The following is a 22,726-nucleotide window of genomic DNA, read 5'->3' on the forward strand; positions in this document are numbered from 1 at the left end:
GATGATGAGGATGGAGGTGATGTTGATGATGATAGTAATGATAAGGATAATTATGGTAACGATGAGAATGATGATGGTGATGATGAGGATGATGATGGAGATAACGATGGTGGAAGAAATGATAATGAGGAAGAGGAAGACAGCAAATATTTATACAGTACACACTGATTGCCAGGCCCTGTGTTATGTGTTTCACATACACTAACTCATGTAAGCCTCGTAACAACCTTATGAGGTAGATATTATTTATTATCACGCTTAACAGGAAGGTTAAATAACTTGCCCAAAGTCACGCAGCTGGAATTCCCATCCAGGCAGCTTGGATGCATCGCGTCTGCTCCTGGCCACAATGCCGTATTGCCCCACGGTCTTGGCACAGTGGTGGTAAGTTCCTATCCTTGCTCTGGTTCTTTGGTTCTAGAGCCAAGAAGGATTTTTGCAGGTCTGAGAGAGTCCCCAGTCTTCTGTGTGGGTGTCCGACTGGTGTCAGTTCACAGGACAGCTGGGAAATGCCCTTCTTTCTCTCCGGCTTGCTTGCAGACCTGTGATAAACTAGGCAAGTCGATGGTAGGATTGGACATGAAAAACACAAGGCAACAACTAGAGATGAAACACTAGAGAAAATGCCTTCGCCCATTTCCCCAGGGGGAGGGGCTTCGTTGGCTTCTTGTTGGGGTTGCTGCCGTCAGGAAAATCCTGGCATGGCCTTCTGTGGCTGCCCTGGAGACTCTCAGCTGTAGGACTTCAGACCTAGAGAGGGTGGCAGTGTGTAGAGGTGATGATGGGCACCAATTAGCCCAACTTTCCTGCACCGTTTAAAATAAATCTGGGCTCCCTCTGAGGCTGACCGGTGCTTAGAGTAGAGGATGAGGTGGGAGTCAAGCCTTAGAATTTGGAGGCTGAGAAATCAGTTAGACCAACCCTCTGGGCCCAGAGAGGTTGAGTGGCCTCTTTAATGTCACGCAGCACATTGGAGACAGACCTAGGGCCAGAATTCAGCTTCTGTAATTCTCGGTTCCATGTTTTTTCCCCAGATACCCTGGGGACCCCCAAAGTGTCTGAGGTCCCTGGTTTCGTTGGGTCCCAGGTCCTGGGCCCCATTCTGCTCCAGATAGTCTCTTTCCAATGTCCCGACCTCGGGCCTTCGCCTATGGGTGCTTGGTCTCGCATCTGTCAGGCAAGAGTTCAAGGGATCATTGTTGTCCAATAATAATAGCCAGGAACTCAGGGACCCTTAGGTAAAAGTACCAGAGATGAGCTGTCAGTCATACACATGGCTTGGCCAGGGCCCCAGAGTGAGGTGGTGACATTGGGCATGGCTGTGGACAGCCCTGGGTGTTCTGGGGAAGCTCCCGGGGCAGGGACTTCTCTGTCCATACTATATGGTACATGCTTGTGTGTGTGTGTGTGTCTGTGTGTGCGTGCAGGTGAGTACAGCTGTGTGCTACACTTATGCAAACTGGAGTGTGTCCACAGTCAAGTTTAAGGATGTTGCAGAGCCAGAAAGCTACGAAACAGGAACCTTCCAAGGTACTGAAGTCATTAGACAGCCCGGGCAGACAGGGTCACTCCTGCAAACATTTCAGGGTGCAACCCTAGGGAGATAGCATTAGCTATGAAACCGTCCAATGCTGGGTTTGTGTCTGGGCTCTGCCACCGAGCGGTCACGTCACCCAGAGCTAGTCGCCTACTGCTGTGGTCTTCTGTTGGCCCAAAAGTGAAATGGAGAAAAATCACTTCCACCGAGGGGTCAGGTATGACTCCCAGTAACCAACATCCACCTTTTCACAGCAGGAGAGACCAAGGCCCAAGGCTGAAGATGGCTGCTCAGGATTATGGGCAGAGTCCCCTGCAGCCAACTCACTTGGTCCCTGGCAGGAGTGGAGACCTGGTCTTTAGCACGTAGCTCCCACCAGGGGCCCAGCATTCATACTGTGAGGGATCTGGCAGGTGCAGGGACTCAGAGCTTGGGCCCAACATAACTGAGAGCTCTCTGAGCCTGAGAGCTGTTCTGGAGGGGGAGGGCTCACACAGGTAGTAGTGAGCCTCCTGTAGCTGGAGGTATTCCAGCAGCCCAAGGATGATCCCCAGGCAGAAAGCTGCAGGGAGGGTTCCCTGGGATGGGCTATGTTTTCAGTCGCTCAGACCCGATTTCGGCTCCGGCTCTTCTGCACACCAGCCTTGTAATATCGAGCTAGAATCCGCACCTCTGAGCCACTGTTCCCTCATCTGTAGAGTGGGGGAGAATATGACCCTGATGAAAATGTAGGTACAGAACCTGGCACGGGTTCCAGATGGGACCTGGCAGGTGCTCAGCAAACCCAGGGGCCTTGGGCCCCCATCTCTGCTCCACCCTTGATGCTTCTCTGTCATTGACATTCCAAGCAACTTAGAGAAAATGAGGCCAGGGTGCGATGCAGAGATGTCTTTCTTTCCCGCCTCTCACAGAACCAATGAAGAGGAGGGAGATGACAAAAATAACGACAGCATTTATGTAGCACTTACTGTGTGGTGCTCAGAATACATGATCTGTTTAATCCCCAAAGCACTTCTATAGGTAGAGACTAGTTACCTCTCTGCCTTGAATGAGGAGGCTGAGACCTGGAGGGGTGAAGTGAATTGCCCAAGGTCACACAGCTGGGAAGCAGGGCATCCCGGACTTGCACTGGAGTCCGGCCACCTCCGTGTTCCTGCATCTGACTCCAGCCCTCCTTGTGTCCACAGGCTCTTTAAGGGTCACCCTGAGACCTTGGAGAAGTTTGACAAGTTCAAGCACCTGAAGTCAGAGGACGAGATGAAGGCTTCCGAGGACCTGAAGAAGCATGGTGCCACCGTGCTCACCGCCCTGGGGGGCATCCTCAAGAAGAAAGGGCAGCATGAGGCGGAGCTGAAGCCCCTGGCCCAGTCACACGCCACCAAGCACAAGATCCCCGTCAAGTACCTGGAGGTGGGAGGCAGGGCCAGGGGCAGATGGGAGGACGGGAGGATGGGAAGAGAGGCCTCAAAGGGATGAGATTTGGGTTCAAGTCTCAGCTCAGCCACTAACTTGCTGGGTGGCCTATGTCACTGGTCTTTGCACCTCAGTCTACTCATCTGCAAAGTGGGCTGTTACCCACTTTGCCTTCCTCCTGGATCATTGAGATTAAATATATTTCTCCCCCAAATTAGTGTCGTTACCGAGGAAGAAGGGGAGAGTGGACACTGGGTGCGCAACCTGCATTCTCTCCATGAGTAGGTCCTGTTGTCCTACCCACTCAACAGATGAGGAAACTGAGGCACAGAGAGGTTAAGTAGCTCATCCATGATCATAGAAGTAGCAAAAGGCAGAGCCAGGATTCAAAGGAGGTCTGTTTTCCTGCAGAACCCTAGCTCCTAAGCCCTGTGCCATGCAGGACTCACGTGGCGGGAGCTCGGCAGCTGAAGCTCAGTCCTGGGGTCGGGGTGACTAGCAGGCTGGCTCTACTGGTTCTGGCATCTTTACAGATGAAGAAGCAGAGCCTTAGGTGTCCTAGGCATAAGGAACTGGCTTGAACATATTCTGATGGGCTGAGAAATTGTGTGGGCTGCGGGGAGCCTGAACTTCAGGTCCCATCCCTATAACCAGTGGGAGGAGGAGCGCTAGGGATCTGGGGTACAAAGGGCTGTATGGATAGGTGCATCCCCTGGGGATGGGAGCAGCAGGTAGGCTGGTGCAGAAATGAGGATTAGGGTGATGGTGATAGCTACCCGTTAGGATGGTTCATGGTATGCATTTGCCTGGGTCACCACATGGAGTTCTCAGAATTACTCCGCGAGGCTAGAAATCGCATTCTCTCACATGAAAGAAGTTCAGGGAGTCAGTTCAGAGCTGGAGTGAGAGCCCCGTCGTCACCGGGGATGCAGGTTCTTTCTGTACTGCCATCCTCGGCATGGGGCGTCCTTCTCAAAGTTGACTCGTGGTCTAAAATGGCTGCTAGAGGTCCAGCCATCTGGTCCATATCCCAAACAGGAGACAGGGGAAAAGACAGAAAGTCTCTTGTTTCAGGAGTCCCAGAAATCTTATTCGACAATTTTGTTTACACTTCATTGGCTAGAAGTTAGTGACCAGACCACACCTACATGCACGGGAAGCTGGGAAGTGTAGTCTGTTGCTATTCCAGATGCCATTAGTGTTCTGCTACCAGGGAAGATGGAGAACATGGACATTGGGGCAGGCAGTGAGCAGTCTCTGCCCCAGACAGGTACTTTGAAAAAAATTTCCATTTTATAGATTTGGAAACGGAGGGCTCAGAGAGGTTATGCAGCTTGCCCCAGGTCGCACAGCTGATAAGCCAGGAAGTACAGCTCCATCTGTGGTATTCTGGAACCCAAACTCTTCATCTCTTGTGACACGATATCTCCCATTAGCCACCACCACCACCCCTCTTCAGCCTCGCCTCCTGCCCCCCTACCTCCCTGCCCCACACAGTCACATGCAAACAGTCTTGCTTGCCCAGGCCACCCAACACCACAGCCGGGAGGAGCCGGTCCTGCCTTGGAGATTCCGTGCCTGCAGCAGGCCCCGCCCTCCCCATTGCTCTTGGCAAATCCCTGGTCATCACCCTCGCTCAAAAGCCACCTCCTCTGCACAAGGCAGTCAGCTGCTCCATCGCCCGCCCTCCCCCCAGCAAAGGCACTTGACCCTCATCCTGTCATGGCACCCGCCCGGCTGTGTTATAATTTATCTCTTTACCCAGCTGTCTACTGATGGGACCTGTGCTCCTCAAGGGCAGAGCCTGGCTCTCTCCCATTGCCGAAGCCCAGTGGCATGTGGTGAGCTCACGATCCAACTGGAATGACCGATCCCCTCTTTAGGGACGAGGAAACTGAGGCTGAGAGAGAGAAAACGATGTAGCCAAGAAAACAGCACCAGCTAGTGGCATAGAGCCCAGGTCTGCATAAACCAGTGTAATTTACTGCAAATGATTAAGACAGAGCCTCGTGCCTGCCGGTCCCCTCACCTAGGAAGCTCCTTCCACACTCTTCATAAGACGTCGCTCCTGCTCTGCTGGGCCTGAGGGGCTGCAAAGGGGCTGGACGCGAAGGGCAACTGTCTTTTCTCATTAGTCCAGCTGCCCCATCCCACGATTTTCTAGATATTAGTAGCTCTGCCACGGACTCAGGAAAGGCTGAGTCGAGGGGCCCAGTGGGGTCATCGAAGCCCCCCCTTTTTAAAGGTGAAGTCATACCTGGGGGTCAGGGCAGAGCTGGGCCTGGAACTCGGGTCTCCCAAGTTCTCCAAGGACAAGGCTGGCTCCACAGCACCTGTCCCCCGCAGTCTGTTTTGTTGCATTTATGACACTGAAGGTGAACTTCACATATGTCCCCAAGTGGAGGCCCAGAGGTAGGTGTTGGTGGTTTCTGAGCCAAATGGCGTTGACTGGGTGTGGACGCTCGTGCTTTCTGAGGTGTCCCTCAGCACATTGTTTCCCACCCCTGCTTTTGGTCACCGCACCCCCAGGCGCCCTGAGACAATGGGAAAACCCGACTGCAGTGCAGTCGCCGGCTCTGCCCCTGGCTCTGGCAGTCAGCGGTTCGTAATCCCCTGGGTGCGAAGCTCCGGCTCCGCTGACCACTTGCTACGTGAACTCTGTCTGGCCACCTCTTCGTCTGGGGCACTGTAAACAGCACCCCACCGACCAGCGTTGCGGCTGGCGTCAAATCTTGATTAACCGCGGAGAAAGAGCAGCAGCATCTTCCATGCACGAGAGCTTCCAGCCCTGAAGCTGCCCCGTGCCACCTTCCTGGTAATGACATTGTGGGCGCAAAGGTGACGGTGGCAGTGAGGCCGGCGGGAGACGGGACTGTCCTGGGGGCGGGCCGCAGGCCTGGCTCCTCGCCTCTCCCTCTCTCCCTCCCTCCCGCCAATGTTTCTGAGTACCAGCGCCATACCTGGCACAGAAACTATGACGCTCTGCACCTTGCCCTCCTCCCCCCACCGCCCGCGATAGGCTGTTTAAAACAATAACCATCCTAGGCCATTAAATGCAAACATTAAATACATGCAAAGGGAAATCATTTCTTTCTAGATTTCCTGACCGCCAAATCCTGGGTAAAATCATGGAATGTGAGCATTTCCTTTCCTTCCACCACCCCCATGGTGGCTGTGCCCGCAGCTCCTGCTCGGCTGTGGCTGGGCCCTCCTCCTAGAACGAGCTGAGGAGGGGAGTGGGTGGCTGGTCCACCCGGCCACGGGATCCTGGGCCCATGGCTTAACTTTTCCTCACCTGTACTGAGATGGGTCTCAGGCTTCCCATCTGTCTGTCTCGTGGGTCGTGGGGATTACAGAGGCTGCTCTACAGAGACCACTCAGAAGCACCTAGAAAGTAGTCAGCTCTCCATAAATGGCCCCGGGAGCAAAAGGAGACGGGACTCGCTCTCATTCCCACCTGGCTCCTGGCGGGTCCTGGCCCGGTGACCTCCTCCCCTCTCCTCTTCTCCCGCAGTTCATCTCGGAAGTCATCATCCAGGTCCTGCAGAGCAAGCACCCCGGGGACTTTGGTGCCGATGCCCAGGGAGCCATGAAGAAGGCCCTGGAGCTGTTCCGGAACGACATCGCTGCCAAGTACAAGGAGCTGGGGTTCCAGGGCTAGGCCCCCGACGCCCCGCCCCCATCCTCCTGGGCCCCGGGCTGCAGGGGGGCGTGGGCACCGAATCTCACGTAGCCGCCTATGTAGAGTTTGCTTCTGAGTGTCTGCTTCGTTTATGAGAGGTGGCTGGGAGAGGCGGAGGGTCTTCGGAGTGGGATGTTCAAGGTGGCTTCGCTCCCTATGGAGAGGCATCAGCTTGGGAACAGAGAGACGCACGATGGCGTTTAGGTCGCTGTGGCCTGTAGCGTTTGAGTCACACTGAATCCTCCTCTCGTCTGAATCCCAACCCAATTCCTTCCCACCCCCGAACTGACCCACACCTGCACCCTCACCTTTAACCCCCATCCAGGCTGCAAACTCAGCCCCAGCCACAGTAATTCTCTGATTCATCCATCACTCGCTCCTTGAAGACAGCAGAATGTCCCTTTGCAACGGGAAGGAGGTCCGGGAAGGGCGGGGACAGCCACACCCAGCCCAAGGGAGGCGTAGGGAGTCGGGAACAGGAGTGTGCCCTCTCCGCTGAGGGAGTGACTCCCCTGGCTCTAATAAAACATCTGCAACATCATGGTCTCTGCCTGGCGTTTTTCGTCCCCTGGAGCAAGTGAAGGCAGAAGTGGACAACAGAACTGAGGGAGTAAAGCGGCTCGTTGGAGGAGGAGGGGATGGAGAGGGCTGGAGGGAGCCTCGATGGGGAGCCACCTTCCTTAGGCCACTACTCAGTGGCAGGGACAATGCTGGGCCCAGAGAATGTAGGGGAGCGCCTCGTCCTGCGGGGGAAGTGGGCCGGTCGACAGACCCCTGTCATGTGCAGTGACCAGTGCCCGGAGCAGGGGCGCAGAACCAGGGGCAGACCGTCATGCGGTCACAGCCACCTAAGCGACGTAACCGTGCAAATCTGCGCTTATTTAAAATGACTTTTTCTCTTTTCGTTCTCCTCGATGCTCACTGGCCTTGGGCTCACTTGCTTCTTTTCGTTCCTTATCCTTCTGCTTGCTGCTCCGTCACTCCCTTAGTCAGTGAATCCCGAGGTCAGCATCAGTCTTAGGAACAAAACCTCAGGTCTATTGACCCCAGAAACAGAGTTTCAGTCAAACTAAAGATAGCATCTTGCAGCTCCGCACCCACGAAGGCCAAACGACCCTACCACCCTACCGGCGTCCCCTGAAACCAGACAGAATGACGCCTGACTGACATCAGGACCTGATGCAATGAAAGGCTGCCTCCCATCCCCGCCCTGACCAATCAATCAGTAGGGTCCATGACCCCGACTACCTCAGCTACCAATGAGTTTTCCCCTATTTAACCTATCCCCTAGAGGCCATCGGGGAGCCAGGCCTTCAAGCGAGAGGACTTGCAATTCTCTGATAAACCTTACTTACTTTCTTTGCTGCAAAACCTGCACGTAGCTCTTTAGCTCAGACGCACGCAGGCAGATGGACCGCTTTCTGTCCTGATAACAGTAATGTGACAAGTAAGTCTGGGTTCAAACGGGAGCCTGGAAGGCAGCGGGGACTCTAGCTGGGGAGACAGCTAGGCAGCCAGCCAGTGACAGGTGCTGACCTTCTGGCCACAGAGAAAGGACAGACACAGGAAAATAACTTACAAACACAGGACAGGAGACAAAAATCCATATCTACAAAGGTCAAGTGCACGGGTGGAATGTGTAAGTATTGCTGAGAGGACCCGGAATAAAACCTTGGCACGTGATCGTGGCAACCAGAAAGCAGGCTGGAGCAGAGGCCGTGGATGGAGGCCGTGGACAAGGGTCCGGTGGTCTGGATCCGAACAGGTGTCCAAGCCACGAGGGCCTCGGATAGCAACCAAGACTCAGGGGGCCAACTCTGGGAAGCCCCGGATCCTCAGCCCCATACATCTCCAGGGGCTCCTGGGACAGGCCTCAGTGTCCCCTGCCTTTGAGGGTCCATTCTGGTGCCCAGCCCCTGAAATGAGCTTTACCTCACGGCCCCAAAACTCAGATCATGTCAAGGTTCAGGGTTCAGGGCAGAGTTCCCCTGCCGAGTGTAGAATGTCTCGAATCCTGACAGGCTCATTTTTCAGGCCGTGCTGTATATCAGACGACAGTGTGAACGGGTCCACCTCCTTCCGTCTACGTCTCGCCAGGCTTTGGAAATTCTATGTCTCTGAGAAGGTGGGACAGAGTGGAGGGGCGTACAGGGGCAGGGGGTGCTTTCAGATCTTGGAGCCTGGAAAAAAATTCCATGCATTTCTAGTAATTCAGTTGAATGCCCAGGCACCGAGTGCCTCTGCACGGGACACGTGTGCAGGCTTTAAAGTTCAGCGAGCTAGGCCACACACAGCAGTACTTATTCGAATTTTCTTTTCTCTCTTGTCTACTTCCCCTGGGCCCCAAGGCTGCTGGAGCCCCTCTCCTCCTAAAACTCCTCGTTAACGCAACTCCCCCCACTTCCGCTTCATCACTCGTGACTTTATTCTGCACACCAAATTCGCTTCTCTCCAGCAATTAAAAAATGGCCTTCCCCTTTAAGAAGATGAGAAGGAGGATGAAACATGGAGAAATGGTCTTCGTCCAGATCCGGGGGAGAGAGAGCCTGTCCTTTTTGTACCGTCGCAGTGGGTCGAGCTTCTGGAAGGAGAACTGGCTGCCTGGGGAGAAGGGAGCCCCTCATCACCGGACACAAACGAGAATGGACGGACGGCATGACGGCTGGCTGGGACCGCTCGACGACATTGACCCAATGCCTCTGTGCCAGGCACAGCTGGACAAGAACGAACAAAGGCGAAGAAGAAAAAGCCTCCAGCCTCAAGCGGTTTGTGATCCAGAGGGAGAGGGAGGGATAGAGGAGCATCTACAGGGCACAGGGATCAGCAGATCCGGGAGAGACGGTCAGTAGCGCCTACGGGGCATCCGTGAACGTGGGGTCTTGCAGGCTGGGCAGGAGTTGATCGTCCCTAGAGAGTGTGGGAGGGAAGAGCGGGTCCCATCTGGAGACAGCAAGTAGAGCTGGAGCCTGCAGTGTGGGGAAATGAGGGGCGGCTTTCCAGACAGCTCTGCGGGGTTGACTGTCTTCTGTGCCAGGGTAAGATGCCTGGGCGTTGAGAAGAGGTTTTGAGCACTGGGTAGGGGGAAGGGTGCAGTCGGTAGGGGTAGGGTTGGAATGGGGTTCTGCCCTGTAGATCTTAGACAAGCCAGGTCCCCTAATCGCATGAGCCAGCTCCTTAACATAAACCCATCTGTATGTCTGTTCCATTGGTTCTGTTCCTCTGGGGGACCCCGACTATTACAATCTTCATCCCTGTTTCATAGACAGGGAAAATGAAGACAAAGAGAGTTTAAGCGACTTGCCTAAAATCACCCCACTGAGAACGGGTAGAGCTGGGATTGCACCCAGGGCCTGTACTCCTAACTGCTCCCTGCCTCGAGGGACGTAAAGGTTAATGCAAGCCATGTGGCGTGCCTCACCAGCTCGGAGAAGCATAGTCTCCTAACTCCCACATTTTTCAAAGTAAAACCAGCCTGAGCGTCCATTTTCGTATTAGCAGGAAATCTGCTTCTTCTTCAGGCCCTCCTTCCTGTTACCCCCACCCAGCTGACTAACTCAGGGGCCAGCTCAGTCCGGGGGGGTAGGGGGCGTCCAGCTGCAAATGTGCATGGGAAGAGGGCTGGAGGGCCTGATATGTCCCCCTGTGGTGGCTTCTGGTGCTGCCTCTGTCACTAGCCTCCCAAATGTGATCTTGGTATGCCTTTAGGGCAGGATGACACATCTTTGTCCAGCAACCTTCCTCCTGGAATTCTGCCCTCCACCCTGCAGGCACCCTGAGGCAGAGCTGATGACATTCGATGACATTCTCCAGGCAAGAACTGGTAATCTGCCACTTGAAGACAAGTGACCAAATACTCTGCTAAGTGTCCACAGGCTGGGCTGGCGAGGATCCTAAGCCATGGGTGACGTTCCAGAGACTATTGGGTTGGCCAGATTCAGGTCACTTGTATTTCACCTCTCACCTTACATGGTGGTGTCTAAGAGAGGCCATTGAGGATCTCTCTGGAGCAGAGGTGACCCGCTCCAGGGGACCTGAGGTCACTGCCACTTGATGGAAATTTGATGGATTCTTTTACATGGTCACTTCTCAAAAAAGTAAAATAAAATAAAATCACCTGATCATGTACCTGGTACATTTAATTCACCAAATATATATGAAGCACCTACTGTTCTGACTTCCGGCAGAGTAAATCACTCCAGCTGTAACAGTTTAAAACATAACAGTTCAATATTTCATTATTGCCTCTCGTGACTCTCGGGGTTGACAGAGCTCAGTAAGAGAACCCCGGCTCGGGCTCACGCACACAGTTCTAGATCTGCTTCTTTACAATGTACCTTCCCTTCAAGGTCACAAGGCTGCTGCTGCAGCTCCCGACATCACGTCCTCATCCAATATCGAAAGGCAGGCCGAGGCAAGTTACTGCTTCATGTCCCCTTTTGAAAGCAAGGAAGAACTTCCTAGAAGCCCCTCTTTCTCCGCTTGACAGATTTCCCCATTTTCCAGGATTCAACCACAAATCCATGCCTGAGCCAGTCAGGGGCGATAATATCGCCACGATGGGCTGAGAGCAACTGTAACTTACCTCTGGGGCCAGGGCTGGAGTTGTCTTCCCTGAGCACCATTGTGGGGCGAAGATGGGGTAGAGACGAGGGGAGGGCTGTGGGCAGGGAGCCAGCGGTGATGGCCGGGAGGAGGAAACGAGGTGGTGATACACGCGAAGCACTTAGCCCAGTGCCGGGCTGGGGGACGCGCAGCCAGGGGGAGCCGTCACACTTGGACAGACTCAGGCGTGAATGTAAAACCAGTCGACAGCGTGACACACCCCTTAGTCATCACCACCTCAGGCTCTCACGCCAACCCTGCCTCTTCCCAGGGCGCGATTGGGGCAAGTTATTCCACCACTCTGTGCTTCAATATCCTCATCTGTGAAATGAAAATAATACTTTTTTTTATCACTTACCCTAAAATATCTTCATGAAGATTAAGTGAATTAACACGCATCAAGTGCCTGGGACAGGGGCTGGTGTTTTTGCCTGTTCTTCGCCATCGGCCATGACATGTGCGTTACGGAGAGCAGCCATGGCTGGTGGATGGCTGCAGGAAGCGGACATCTTCTCCCCAGATTTACCTCTTTGCTTAGTGAAGGGGTCCCAGGCTGCAGTTTCTCACTGAGGAAGGGGGAGAGGGGAGCCTGGGTGAAGAGTACACATATCTGCCCTGCCCTTTGCTGAGGAGGGTCCGCAGGCCTTGTGGGAAGAGCGTGCGTGTGGCTGGGTCACCTCTCTCCTTGTCCGAAGAGCACTGAGGGACAGAGAAGCCACGGAGCAGGGGAGGCGATGGGACGGCCCCGGGGGACACTTGGACCTGGTCCGCAGACGCAGGGAGGCAGAGGTGGGCAGAGAAGGCCCGGCCACACACACGCAGCAGCCCTGGGACACCAACCCCTTCTCAAGACGCCTCACACCACGGGCTCAGGACTTCAGAGTCTGGGGAGCCCTCGGGAGCCACTTAGCTCAGGTTTGGTTTTACAGATGGGAAAACCGAGGCCTAGAGAAAATAAATCTTGGTCGGGTCCCCGAGCCTGTCCCCAATTTCCACAGGGCTCTGTGCCGGAGAAGCCTCTGTCCTCTGCGGTTCCGTCTCCTCCGGCTTGTGTTCTGTCTTCTCGTAATTTCTTTCTCTTCCTTCTCTCTCTTTAAATCCTTTTCGATTTTTCTGTCTCTCTGTCTCCTTGTGTTTGACTGTATATATATCTCTTCATGGCTCTCTTCGTCTCTGTCTCTCTGTTTCTGTCCGTTGGTCTTTTTCCGTCTCTGTCTGTCTCTGCTCTCTCTCTCTCTCCGTCTCTGTCTCTAACTCTGTCACTCAGGAGTGGTCTCTGTCCCTCCTTCTTTCCCCATCTCCAATCCCATAACTTTGCCATGACTTTGTAAACAGCTTAAAGTAAAAAGAAAAACGTTTACAGGAGTGGAGTGGGGATGAGAATGGGTTGGAATCACTGGATGAGCTTAGGCCAGGGCTCAGAGCGTGGCCTCCAGCTCTGCCCCCACCTCAGTTTTCACAGGCGGGACAAGATGAGGCCCAAAGAGGCTGCGAGGGAGCCAGGCGAGCCTCAGACACTGGAGAGGTTGGGCTGCACGACCTTCCGGCTCCTTGTACCTGCCCGGCTTCTGCTTCCAAGATGAGTGGCGTGACTGCCCACAGTCTTGGTAAAAATAGCCCGGGGGGCGGGGCTGTGGCTGGCCTCCTGGATGTCTGGCTACCCAGGTTTCTGGAGAGACAGTCTGGCACCTCTGCTGTGCAGAGCAGCAACCTGCAGCCCAGAGCAGTCAAGTGACCTGCCCAAGGTCACAGAACCCTGGCCTCTGTCTCCTAGCTGTCACCCCCCGCAGCACCGTGGACCCCCGTAGGGGCCGCTAGACTGGGCCAGGTTAGACAGAAACTTTATCCCAGGCCCCACCTCTCCAGATCATAATAGTATTTTCTTGACTATCTCCTGTATTTCCCTGTGAGGCATGGGGGGTGGGGTAGGATTGGCCTCTGCCCACATAATGCACACCCCAGGAATAATCATAACAGTGACAGCTCACATTCATCAAGCACTCAGCATGTGCCAGGCACGTTCTAAGCGCCGTACACATATCAACTCATTTACTCTTCACTATAGCCCTATAAGGCAGGGGCTATGATTAATTATCCTACCCACTTTACAGACGAGGAGACTGAGGCTCAAAGAAGTTAACTGACTTGCCCAAAGTCACAGAGCTCTAACTTTGTGGAGCCGGTATTCCCGCCCAGACCGTCTGGCTTTAAGTGAATTAGTGGACGAGGAAGTGCGTGAAGTTTGGTGCTTGAGCATGGTAAGCCGCTGCTGCTCTCATCTGACTCGAGCCACCAAGGGTCCCCCAGTCCCCTCTTTCATACGGGGCCCATTTTCGTGGGACTGCATTCGCATGTCCAGCCTGTCCCCTCCCAGCCCAGTGACCTTGGGGAAGTCCTTTTTCGCCCTCTGAGCCTCAGGGGTTCAGTTGGCCACTGGCTCCTGGAGGGATGGGCATCCAAAGCTGAGACGAGCCCGAAGGAGCATATTCTAAAAAGTAATCGGTTTTGGTCAAAATATGGAAATCGTTTTTTAAAAAATGCAAAGAACATTGCAAGAGGGCCTGAGGTTCTTCTGTTTACCAAAGAGGGGCTTGCCAGTAAGGGGTGAGCTGTGACCCCTAATGGGAAGGCTGGCCCGGTGGATAAGGGGACACAGCTGTCTGCCCTCGGATGCTGGCCCAGGCAGTGCTGGCACAGCCACCCTGGTGTTGGCGATGATTACATCCTGGAAGCTTCCGCCAGACAGGGACAGGTGTTGGGGAGGAGGCGGTGGCAGAGGGACAGCGGGCTCCAGGCCTCGGGCTGAGTCATCTTCGTGGGCCGGGGTCTGGGAGCCCAAGGGGAGAGGGCTGTTTCCAGGGAGAGTGGAGGTGGCATGGGGGAAATCAGCCTGAGATGTGCTGGGCCAGTCACCGGGAAGGGCAGAGAGCCCGATACTGCCACCCGGAGGGACATTCGGCCACCCCTTCCCCGTCTGCCCGTCCCTACCACCAGCCCCTGGCAACTGCCCCCATCTGCCTGCACCATCTGCCTGCCCTGCCCATTTCCTTTCCTCCCTGTTATCCTGGTATCTGGTGGCTGGACCCAGCGCCTTCCCCGGGCCCTCCGCACCCCCAGGATCCCCCACCCTCTTAGCCTCCCTCCCACCCCTTAACCTGGCTCCCCAGGGCCCAGAAGCTGTGAGGCAACTCTGGGCTTCAAGCCTAAGAGGGTGGCCTGATGTCCCCGGAGCCAGACAGACATAATCCAAACCCGTCCACCATTTCCATGTTGGGTGACCTTGGGCGAGTTACTGGACCACTCTGAGCTGCTGGTCCTTCACCTATGAAATTGAGAGAACAGCACCTTACCACAAAATGATAAGGCTTCAAAAAGGGGTGCCACCCATCATGTGATTCCATTTATAGAAACGTCCAGAAGAGGCAAATCCATAGAGATAGAGAGTAGATTGGTGGTTGCCCAGGGCAGCAGGGAGCGGGGGGGATGGGGAGTGACTGCTAAGGGTTACAGTGTTTCTTTAATTTTATTTTTATTTTTTGGAGGGGGTGATGGTTTTAAAGTGGATTGTGGTGATGGTTGCTCAGCTCTGTGAACATACTAAAACCCCCAAACTGTGCGCTTTAAATGGGCAAAGCGCTCGGAATGCGAGCTGTATCTCCAAAACAGCCTGCCATCAGAGAAGGGGCCTGCTGTGTGGCTGGCGTATGGGGGTGCTCCAGGCTCACAGCACCCACCCCATTGGCGGCTCCGCTGCCTGCCCCACGTCCTGGGCACGGGCTGTGGTTTCCTGGCCTGAACACCAGTCGGGGTGGAGCCGAAGTTGAAAGGGTCTTACCCTGAAGGTCAAATGAAATGACCTTGAAGGAAAAAGAGAGCAGGTCCATCCTCTACCCTCAGAAGGAGGCCACCAGAGTTGGGGCGGAGGAGGGGATGTGGGACAAAGAGCCGGGACTCACCAGCCAGAGTTTAACTCCCAGAGCTGTTGCTCAGAGGCTCTGTGGCCTCAAGGAAGTTACTTAACCTCTCTGGTTGCGGTTTCATCTTCTGAGAACAGGAAGGTGATGATATTCTCAGTCCTTACCCTGCAAGTTATTCTGTGCAAAACCTTAGTTTAGCGCATGCTGACTGCTTGGAGAATAATGGCTATTTCTATTGTCTGGAGAGGGGGTGGAGCGGGAGGGGGGCTGAGTGAGGCCAGGAGCCACCGAGTCCAGTCCCGCTCTGCCCATGGGAATTCTCTCCCTTAGCCGGATGGAGCATCAGGCTTTCCCAAGCCCGGCCCCTCACTTCCCCCTCCTCCTACTTTCTTAGCAGTCTGTGCCCTGAATGACATTTCAGATCTGGACTCTCCTCTCTGGGTCCTCATTTGTTCATCTGTCCGATGAGAGGAATTGGACCAAAAAAAAGTCTACGGTCCTTGTGTCTGGTGGCCTTTGCCTGCTCCCTGGCCCCTCGCGCCCCCTGAGTGCTCACCCTCGGCTCTAGGGTTCCCCATGACTTCTCTCAGATCCTGTGTCTTCATTCCCACCCGTCTGCCTTCTCTAGTCGCCAGAGGCAGGAGCCCACCTTCCTGCTTTGTCTCCCCCTTAGGCCTGGTGGGGTGTAGGGTGGGCTCAACTGAGGATCTGCCTTGGCTGAGGTCCCAATGCAGATTCACCTTGAGCTGGATGGGTGACATTGGGACAATCCCAGATCTGAGCCTCTGTGTGTTCCGTTATAAAATAAATCTAACCATCTTTGTGTCCAAGGGAAGAACGGTGATGAACCCTAGCAGCTAGGGGCAGGGAGGAACCCTGAATGGCACTGCATTCAATCCCAAATCCAATGCTTGAGGACGCTTACCACACCCGGGCTGTGCTTGCATACCTCTGGAGCGACGGGGAGCTCACTACCCACTCCCACGGCCCATTCTGTTCATTTGCTTGACAACGATGACTGCATCTAACAGGTGCCACACGCAGTGGCAGGTGCCGGAGGCTCAAAAATGAAGAGGGGCAAGGTGACACAGAGGCAAGGACGATGTTCAGGTTTGAAGCCTGTTTCCACCTCTTAGGAGCTCTGTGTGGTCTCTGAGAGATTCTCCCCCTCAGTGACTTCATCTGTAAATGGCACTCACAACACCCACCTTGTAAGGCCCCCAGAAAGGCCACAGGTGAACTGCCGATCTTGGTCCATGTGAGCGTTTGTCTTACACCAGGCTTGTTTGTTCTTGGGGAACAGGTGCTGGCGTCACCCCAATGTTTTCAGACGAATTCTTCAGAGGCCCAGAGAGGTTAAGGGACTTGCCTGAGGTCACACAATGAGTACAGCAGGTAGAGTCTGACCTGGACCCGGGCTGCCTGTGCCCAGGCCCCTCGGATCCCGCACTCTCACAAGGGGCCCGGCCCTGCACCACTGGTCCCCTTCCTATGATGGCGTGGGCACAGGAAGCCCACAGACCCTTCCAGCCTCCTTTGCTTAAAGGGCGAGAGGGGCTGGTGGTTCTCTGCTGTTCTTGTTAGCTCTTCCCCGACCCACATTGTTTCGGATCCAGAGAACGGAGTCCCTGAGGTCCTCCGTGAGCCCAGCCAGCACCTGGAGTGCGTAACCTTAGCCGTTTGGCTAAGGAGCATGGCGATGACAAGCTGACTGGAATCTGAGCTTTCTGACCCCCACCCCCACCCCCACAGAGACTCGGTTCCACTGAGAGTGACTCAACAGAAGCCACCTTCTCTCTCCTGTCCCGTCCAACTGGCATCCACAGGTAGGCGACAAGGCGGTGCTCCCAGCAACTGGACAAGAGGAGCTGGCTCTCGGCCATGAGCTCTGCCATTCTCAGCTTTGCCACACATGTCCGCTCAGCTCTGAGGTCAGCCTCTGTAAGACCACACAGGAGGGACCCGTTCCTGGCCCCAGCGAGTTGGTGAGGGGGCCCTGGGATGGGACAGGAGCCACCCAGGAGTTGTGGTGTAGCAGCGGAACCTGTGGCACCAGCTGCCAGGGCGGAAGCCTGAGCTCTGATGATGTTAACCTCGCTGCACCTAGCCCTTCATCCATAAAATGGGCACAGAGTGTGGCCATCTCATAAGGTTACTATGACGATTTACTGTGAATCGGCACCTGTAAAGCACTTTGCGCAGTGCCTGGCACAGAGACGGGGCTTGGTGAGCGGGAGCTGTAATTATCATTCACCGTCCATCTATCCATCTGTTTATACACTTCTTTATCGTTTTTACTTATTTCTATTTTTTTCTTTTGTTCTTTATTTATACACATATTTAATAAGTATTGAATCCGTTATCTGCGGCTTCATAACAAAGAACTCCAAAACTTAGTGACTTAAAACAACCGACATTTATTAGCTCACACAATCCCCGTGGGCCAGGAATTTGGCAGTGACATGGCTTTGGTCTGGCTCAGGATTCTCATGAGGCCATAGCCGGGATGTCGGTTGGGCTGCAGTCATCTGCTGGCTGGACCGGGGCTGGAGGATCTTGTTCAAAACGGCCCCCGCACATGGCGGGCAAGTTTGTGCTGGCTGTTGGAAGAGGCCTCCGTGCCTCTCCACGTGGGCCTCTCTGCCGCCCGCTATCATGGTGCACGGGCGCTGTTTCCTCTGCCTAGAACACCCTTCCTCCTTGTCCTTCCCCCTTGAGTCTCAATCCCAATGCCTCGTCCTCTGGCCACTTTTCTAGGCCACCATGCCATCTGCTTTTTTCTTCATAGCTTGTGTCTCAAGGTGTTTCTTTGGGTGTGCGGTGTTGAGTTTTGCACGCCCCCTCCCCAACGCCCCCTCCTCCCCCACACACAGAGTCATACGCAACTGTGAGAGCCAGAACGGTGATTTTGCTCACTGTTTCTGCCCGGAAGCATCACACAGTCTAGCCAGAGTTCCTGGCCTCCTGGCAGTCATGGCTTTGTGTCGTCCCCTCCCGCAGAACAGGGTGGACCTGTGTCATCTATAGGATATTGCATACGTGATGGAGTGTGACTTCAGAGGCTTCATCATAAAAGACGTCGTAGCTTCTGCCTCGCTCTCTCGAGTCACTCTTTCCAGTAGAGTCGAGAAGGAGAAATAGGAGAAGCAGGAAGAGAGGGCAGGGCCCCTACCCTGTCCAGGCCCTGGTCAAGTCTCCCCTCTTTTCCAGAGGTCTATCCTAATTTGCTCCCTCTGATCTTTTCCCGACCTGAGACACACTGTCCCCAGTCCTAAGGTAATACCGTAAGCACGAGGCAGGGGGCCTCTTCAGCATCTCGGCACGATCGCACTTATTATTTCGTTGGTGACTACCATTTACGGAGTCCCTACTGTATTCCAGGCGCGACACACCTGCACATACACATACCTCATCTCACTGAAACCCCACAATAACCTAGCAAGGTAGATATTATGGCTCCCATTTTGCAGATGAGAATCTCAAGGATCAGAGAGGTTAAGTAATTTACTCAAAGTTACACAGTAAGAGAGAGTCAGGATTTCACCCAAACAGCTGATATATGGAAAGTGTTTATACCGGTGCCTGGCACATAGTAGGCACTCAATAAATATTAGCCACTATTTTTGTTAGTATCATTGGCTAGGTCTGTCTGGCTGCAGAGCCATTTCCTGCCCCGGGGGCCTCACTGATTCATCGTGTCTAGGTCTCTGTAGACTGTTGACTGGTCATCTGCACCACTGGCCTGTGGGGTCTTACAGAGCGGGAACCAGGTCGGATTGGTCTGTGCGTCCTCAGTAGCCCTCACAGGGCAGGCGCAGAGTAGGTGGTCAGTGATTGCTGGATGAGTGATTGCTGAATGAGCTCCTCGGGGGCAAGGACTATGTTTATGTCTAAGAATCATGGGGTTTCTCCAGCTATATTTGTCCCTCAGGACCATGAGATATCTCTATGGGAGGAGCCTGTACTTCAGCCAACACAGTCCGATTTTCTCTCCAGCTGGCCTTCTTCTGTCCTCAGGAATTCTACCATAATTGGTTCCCACCAGCCACACCCCACTCTTAGCTCCGGGTTACTTGGCCCTCCTAGGTCAAACCTGGAGAAGCACATCTGCCCACTCTGGTCCCCCGTGGCCTACCCACAAATGGACCTGGAGCTCCTGTGTCTGTACGAAGCAGGGCCGGGGTGGCAGGCCGCCCTGGGTCCTAGCCTGGCCTCTGGAGTGTGGTGGGAGCCTAGGAAGGCTCCTCTCCTCTCTGGGTCTCTTTTGTACCCCTCACAAAGGCCTCAGAGGCTGGATGGGCTCAGGGCAAGCCTTGCCTCTCTGCCAGTCCCTCCAGCAGCCTAGGCCTACTCCTGAGTGGCTGGGTGTGTCATTCTCTGCCTGGGCCTCAGTTCCTTCAACAGCAAAATGAGGATGGTCATACTGATCACTTTTAGCTCAATTTACTACAAAGATCCAGCTCCATGGAGGATGAGGAAGTTGTTGCCATACGTCCCAGTGCCTCTGTGGGTTCTTGAGGCTCCTGGGGGGAAATGTCATGTCTCCCAAAGGCCACTAGATGGCACCAGCAGGTCACCCGTCTTCCCGAAGGCCATTCTCAGGAGGAATTCTACTCTAGGATTAAACCCTCAGGACCACAGCCTCCCACTGCAGAACTGCTGGCGGGTAGGAGCAGAGTGTGCTTGGGGTTAAAAACAGGTTTTGGGGTCAGGCAAACTTGAACTTGGAGGTTCCATGCCAGGCCCTCCTCTTACTGAATGTCCTGGGTCTCTGCTTGGCAATTAACTTTCCTGGTGACTCTGCACATGTTGTTTGACTGAAAACTTGAGGTTTTTTTTTGTCTGTGAAACAGGATAAGTCTCCTGCTGGGCATCATGGAGACCCCGTGACACTGGGTGTGTAAAATGTTCATCCCGCCTTCCGGCCCAGAGTGAGACTCAATGAGCACTGCCTGTCATTAGTTGTACTGCTTTAGATCTCCGAGTCTCCTTTGGGAAGAATCTTGGGCAGGATGCCCAGAGATCTGGGTCTGCATATGTCGAGTACTTTCCCCTCTCGGGTCCTCTGTTGGCCTCAACCAGCCTTGAGAGCCTGGGAGTGTCGTGGAAAAATAAGGCTTGGGAATCAGAGAGACTTGGGTGTGAATCCCGCCTACTTCTTCTCTTTCCGACTGTGCGACCTTGGGCCTCTCTGGCAATTACCTGACTATTTGTGATTATTTGTTCTAAGACTGTCTTCTTGGCTCTATTGTGATTTCCATGAGCACCTAGATCATATCTACTTAGCTCACCTATGTAAACTCAGTACTCAGTTCAGTGTCTGGCACATAGTAAGACCTCAATAAACAAGAGGAGTTATTATTATTATCATTATCGTCGTCACCATCCTCATCATGGGCATCATCATCTTCATCATCATCATCGCGATTATTACATGCATTCACTCAGCAGTGGCAGGCACTGTGTTCAGAGCTCTCCCTGCATAATCTCTAACAATCTTCAGTCATTATCTCTGTTTCGCAGGTGAGGAAACAGGCCCAGAGAGATTAGGTCCTTGCACGAGATCACACAGCTACAAAGCATCAGAAGCTGGGATTTGAAACTGAGCTCCATGGCAGATTCGTGTGGACAGAGGTAGTAGGTTGAATAATGGCCCTCCCAAGATATCCACATCCTAATCCCCAGAACACTTACCTGGCAAAGGGAACTTGGCAGGGGTGATTAAGTTAAGGACCTTGAGATAGGAACATTATCCTGGATTTTCCGATGACCCCAATGGAATTGCAAGGATTCTTCTTAGAGAGAAGCAGGAGGGTCAGAGTGGGAAGAAGGAGATGGGACAGAAGAAGCAGAAGAAGCAAAGGCCACGTGATGCAGGAGTGAAGACAGCATCCATCCTAGAAAACGGCGAGGGAAAGGATTCTCCCTAGAGCCTCCAGAAGGAACCGGCCCCACGGACACGTTTTACTCCGTGAGATTGATTTTGGACTTCTGACCACAAAAACTATAAGGTCAGAAAGGTGTGTTGTTTTAAGTCACCAAGTTCGTGGCGATTTGTTACACAGCAATAGGAAACTAATACCCAGACCAATGAGATGACGTCCAAAAAGCAGTTGGCATACAGTTGGAGCCAATGACATGCTCTTCCCTTCCCAGCTCTAACTTTCTTCCAGATAGAAAAGGATGGCAGAAGAGGAAAGGATTTGCAGCTCAGTCAGTCCATTTTACAGATGTGGCGCCTGAGGCCAGAGCTGGGGAGCAATTTGCCCCCATCTTTCAGGCTACTGGGGAAGGGATCTCCGTCCTGGGCAGGTCCTGGGCAGGTCCTGGGGCTGCTTGCTCTGTTCTGGACTCCAGCACCAGCTGCTTGGGTGAAGTCATCGAAACCAAACCCATCGAAGTTTGCAACCCGATTCCCAAGCTGACAGGACGTGTGCAGGCCCCAGACCCCCAGCGTCCTCCTCTTCGCGAGGGGCTCCCCTCCCCCTCGGGGGCGCAGCTCCTCCATGTTTATCCCCAGCAGACAGGGGCCAGCAAGGTCTGGGAAAGCCACGTCTGGAACAGCCCAGCTGTGGTGGAGGAATTCAAGAGCACCCCCTCAGTGGCCTTCAGCCTGGGAACGCACTGAGGTCTTCCTGTCCCCACCCTCCTGCTCCTCCCAGCAGCCGGGCCCTAACAGCTGGGAGAAGTCCCCTGGAGGCAATGTCTAGGGGAGGAAAGAACCGCTTAGAAAGCAGGGCCCTGATCGCCAATCCCAGGCTACTAAGTGGCATTACCCTGGATTACCCTAAACCAAGCCAACGGCCCTGGGCTTGTCTGGGGGACCACTGGCTCTCCCTGCCCGGGCACATGGAGGCATGGTGGCACCATAACACTTAGTGACACAGGCACAGTTCTTACATAAAGCATTCATGCCCACTGACATCCTCAGTCGTCACCATGGCCCTACAGAGGTGAGGCTGCTGCGGTCCCATTTTACAGATAAAGAAACCAAGGCTCGGAGAGAGAAAGGGACTTGCCCAAGGTCAAGGTCCCAGGGGGCAGTGCTGAGACTCCCCTAACTCCACGAGCTCTTGTGCCATGACCCTAGACCTGGCTCTGGCATGTTCTGGTCCCAGGCTTGCTGTGGGACCTGAGCAAACTCTCTCTTTGAGCCTCTGCTCTCTCTTCTATAAACTAGGAAATAACTACAGCATCTGCTTCGTGTGAGCCCTGAGCCTGGCACGCGGTCAATACCCCATTATCGCGTGCCCTCATCATGCTCACACTACAGTTATCGGATAACCCCAAATAATACTGTGCCACACGGTGCCAGGAGCTACTAAAAAAACAAAATTCACCTCGGTAAATTTGAAGATCTAATTGGCTTTATTAAATGATTGATGAATCAAGCAGCATCTCATCCAGCAGACCGAGAAACACGGAAGAGTCATACAAAATGGAAGGTTTTTATGGAAAGGAGGGTGGGATGAGGACGTCATTAGCAAAAAATAAGAAAGTTCATTGCAGGAAGGGGAGAGTTCAAGGTGACGATGGCTTCTCATTGGCTGAGCTGTGGCATTTTTTATTGACTGG

General features: G+C 53.9%; 1 protein-coding gene and 2 long non-coding RNA genes across 19 annotated transcripts in view; 1 reads left to right on the forward strand and 2 right to left on the reverse strand.

Annotated features, from left to right (window-relative positions):
• MB (myoglobin) overlaps positions 1–7,173 on the forward strand; it is an 18,730-nt gene extending 11,557 nt beyond the window's left edge. For all 16 annotated transcript variants that reach the window (XM_039877819.1, XM_039877832.1, XM_039877824.1 and 13 more), the window contains 2 exons: positions 2,725–2,947; positions 6,465–7,173. In XM_039877819.1, coding sequence (XP_039733753.1) covers positions 2,725–2,947; positions 6,465–6,611 — 370 coding nt within the window. In that variant the 3' untranslated portion in view covers positions 6,612–7,173. The remainder of the gene's footprint in view (positions 1–2,724; positions 2,948–6,464) is intronic.
• Positions 3,817–6,549, reverse strand: LOC120614881 (uncharacterized). Of its 2 annotated transcripts, XR_005656106.1 has the most exons (4): positions 6,408–6,549; positions 6,246–6,337; positions 4,712–5,762; positions 3,817–3,968 (listed from the first exon to the last, which is right to left on the reverse strand). It is a non-coding gene; the product is annotated as an uncharacterized LOC120614881 (long non-coding RNA). The 2 variants fall into 2 exon arrangements; XR_005656105.1 differs by having other exon boundaries at positions 4,712–4,850; positions 4,980–6,465.
• Positions 7,174–7,225: 52 nt separating the features above from the next.
• Positions 7,226–9,141, reverse strand: LOC120614883 (uncharacterized). Its single transcript, XR_005656108.1, has 3 exons — positions 8,565–9,141; positions 7,988–8,058; positions 7,226–7,669 (listed from the first exon to the last, which is right to left on the reverse strand). It is a non-coding gene; the product is annotated as an uncharacterized LOC120614883 (long non-coding RNA).
• Between the last annotated feature and the right edge of the window lie 13,585 nt (positions 9,142–22,726).

The sequence above is a fragment of the Pteropus medius genome, unplaced genomic scaffold (genome assembly GCF_902729225.1).
Source record: "Pteropus medius unplaced genomic scaffold, Ma_sr-lr_union100, whole genome shotgun sequence".
Lineage (NCBI taxonomy): Eukaryota > Metazoa > Chordata > Mammalia > Chiroptera > Pteropodidae > Pteropus > Pteropus medius.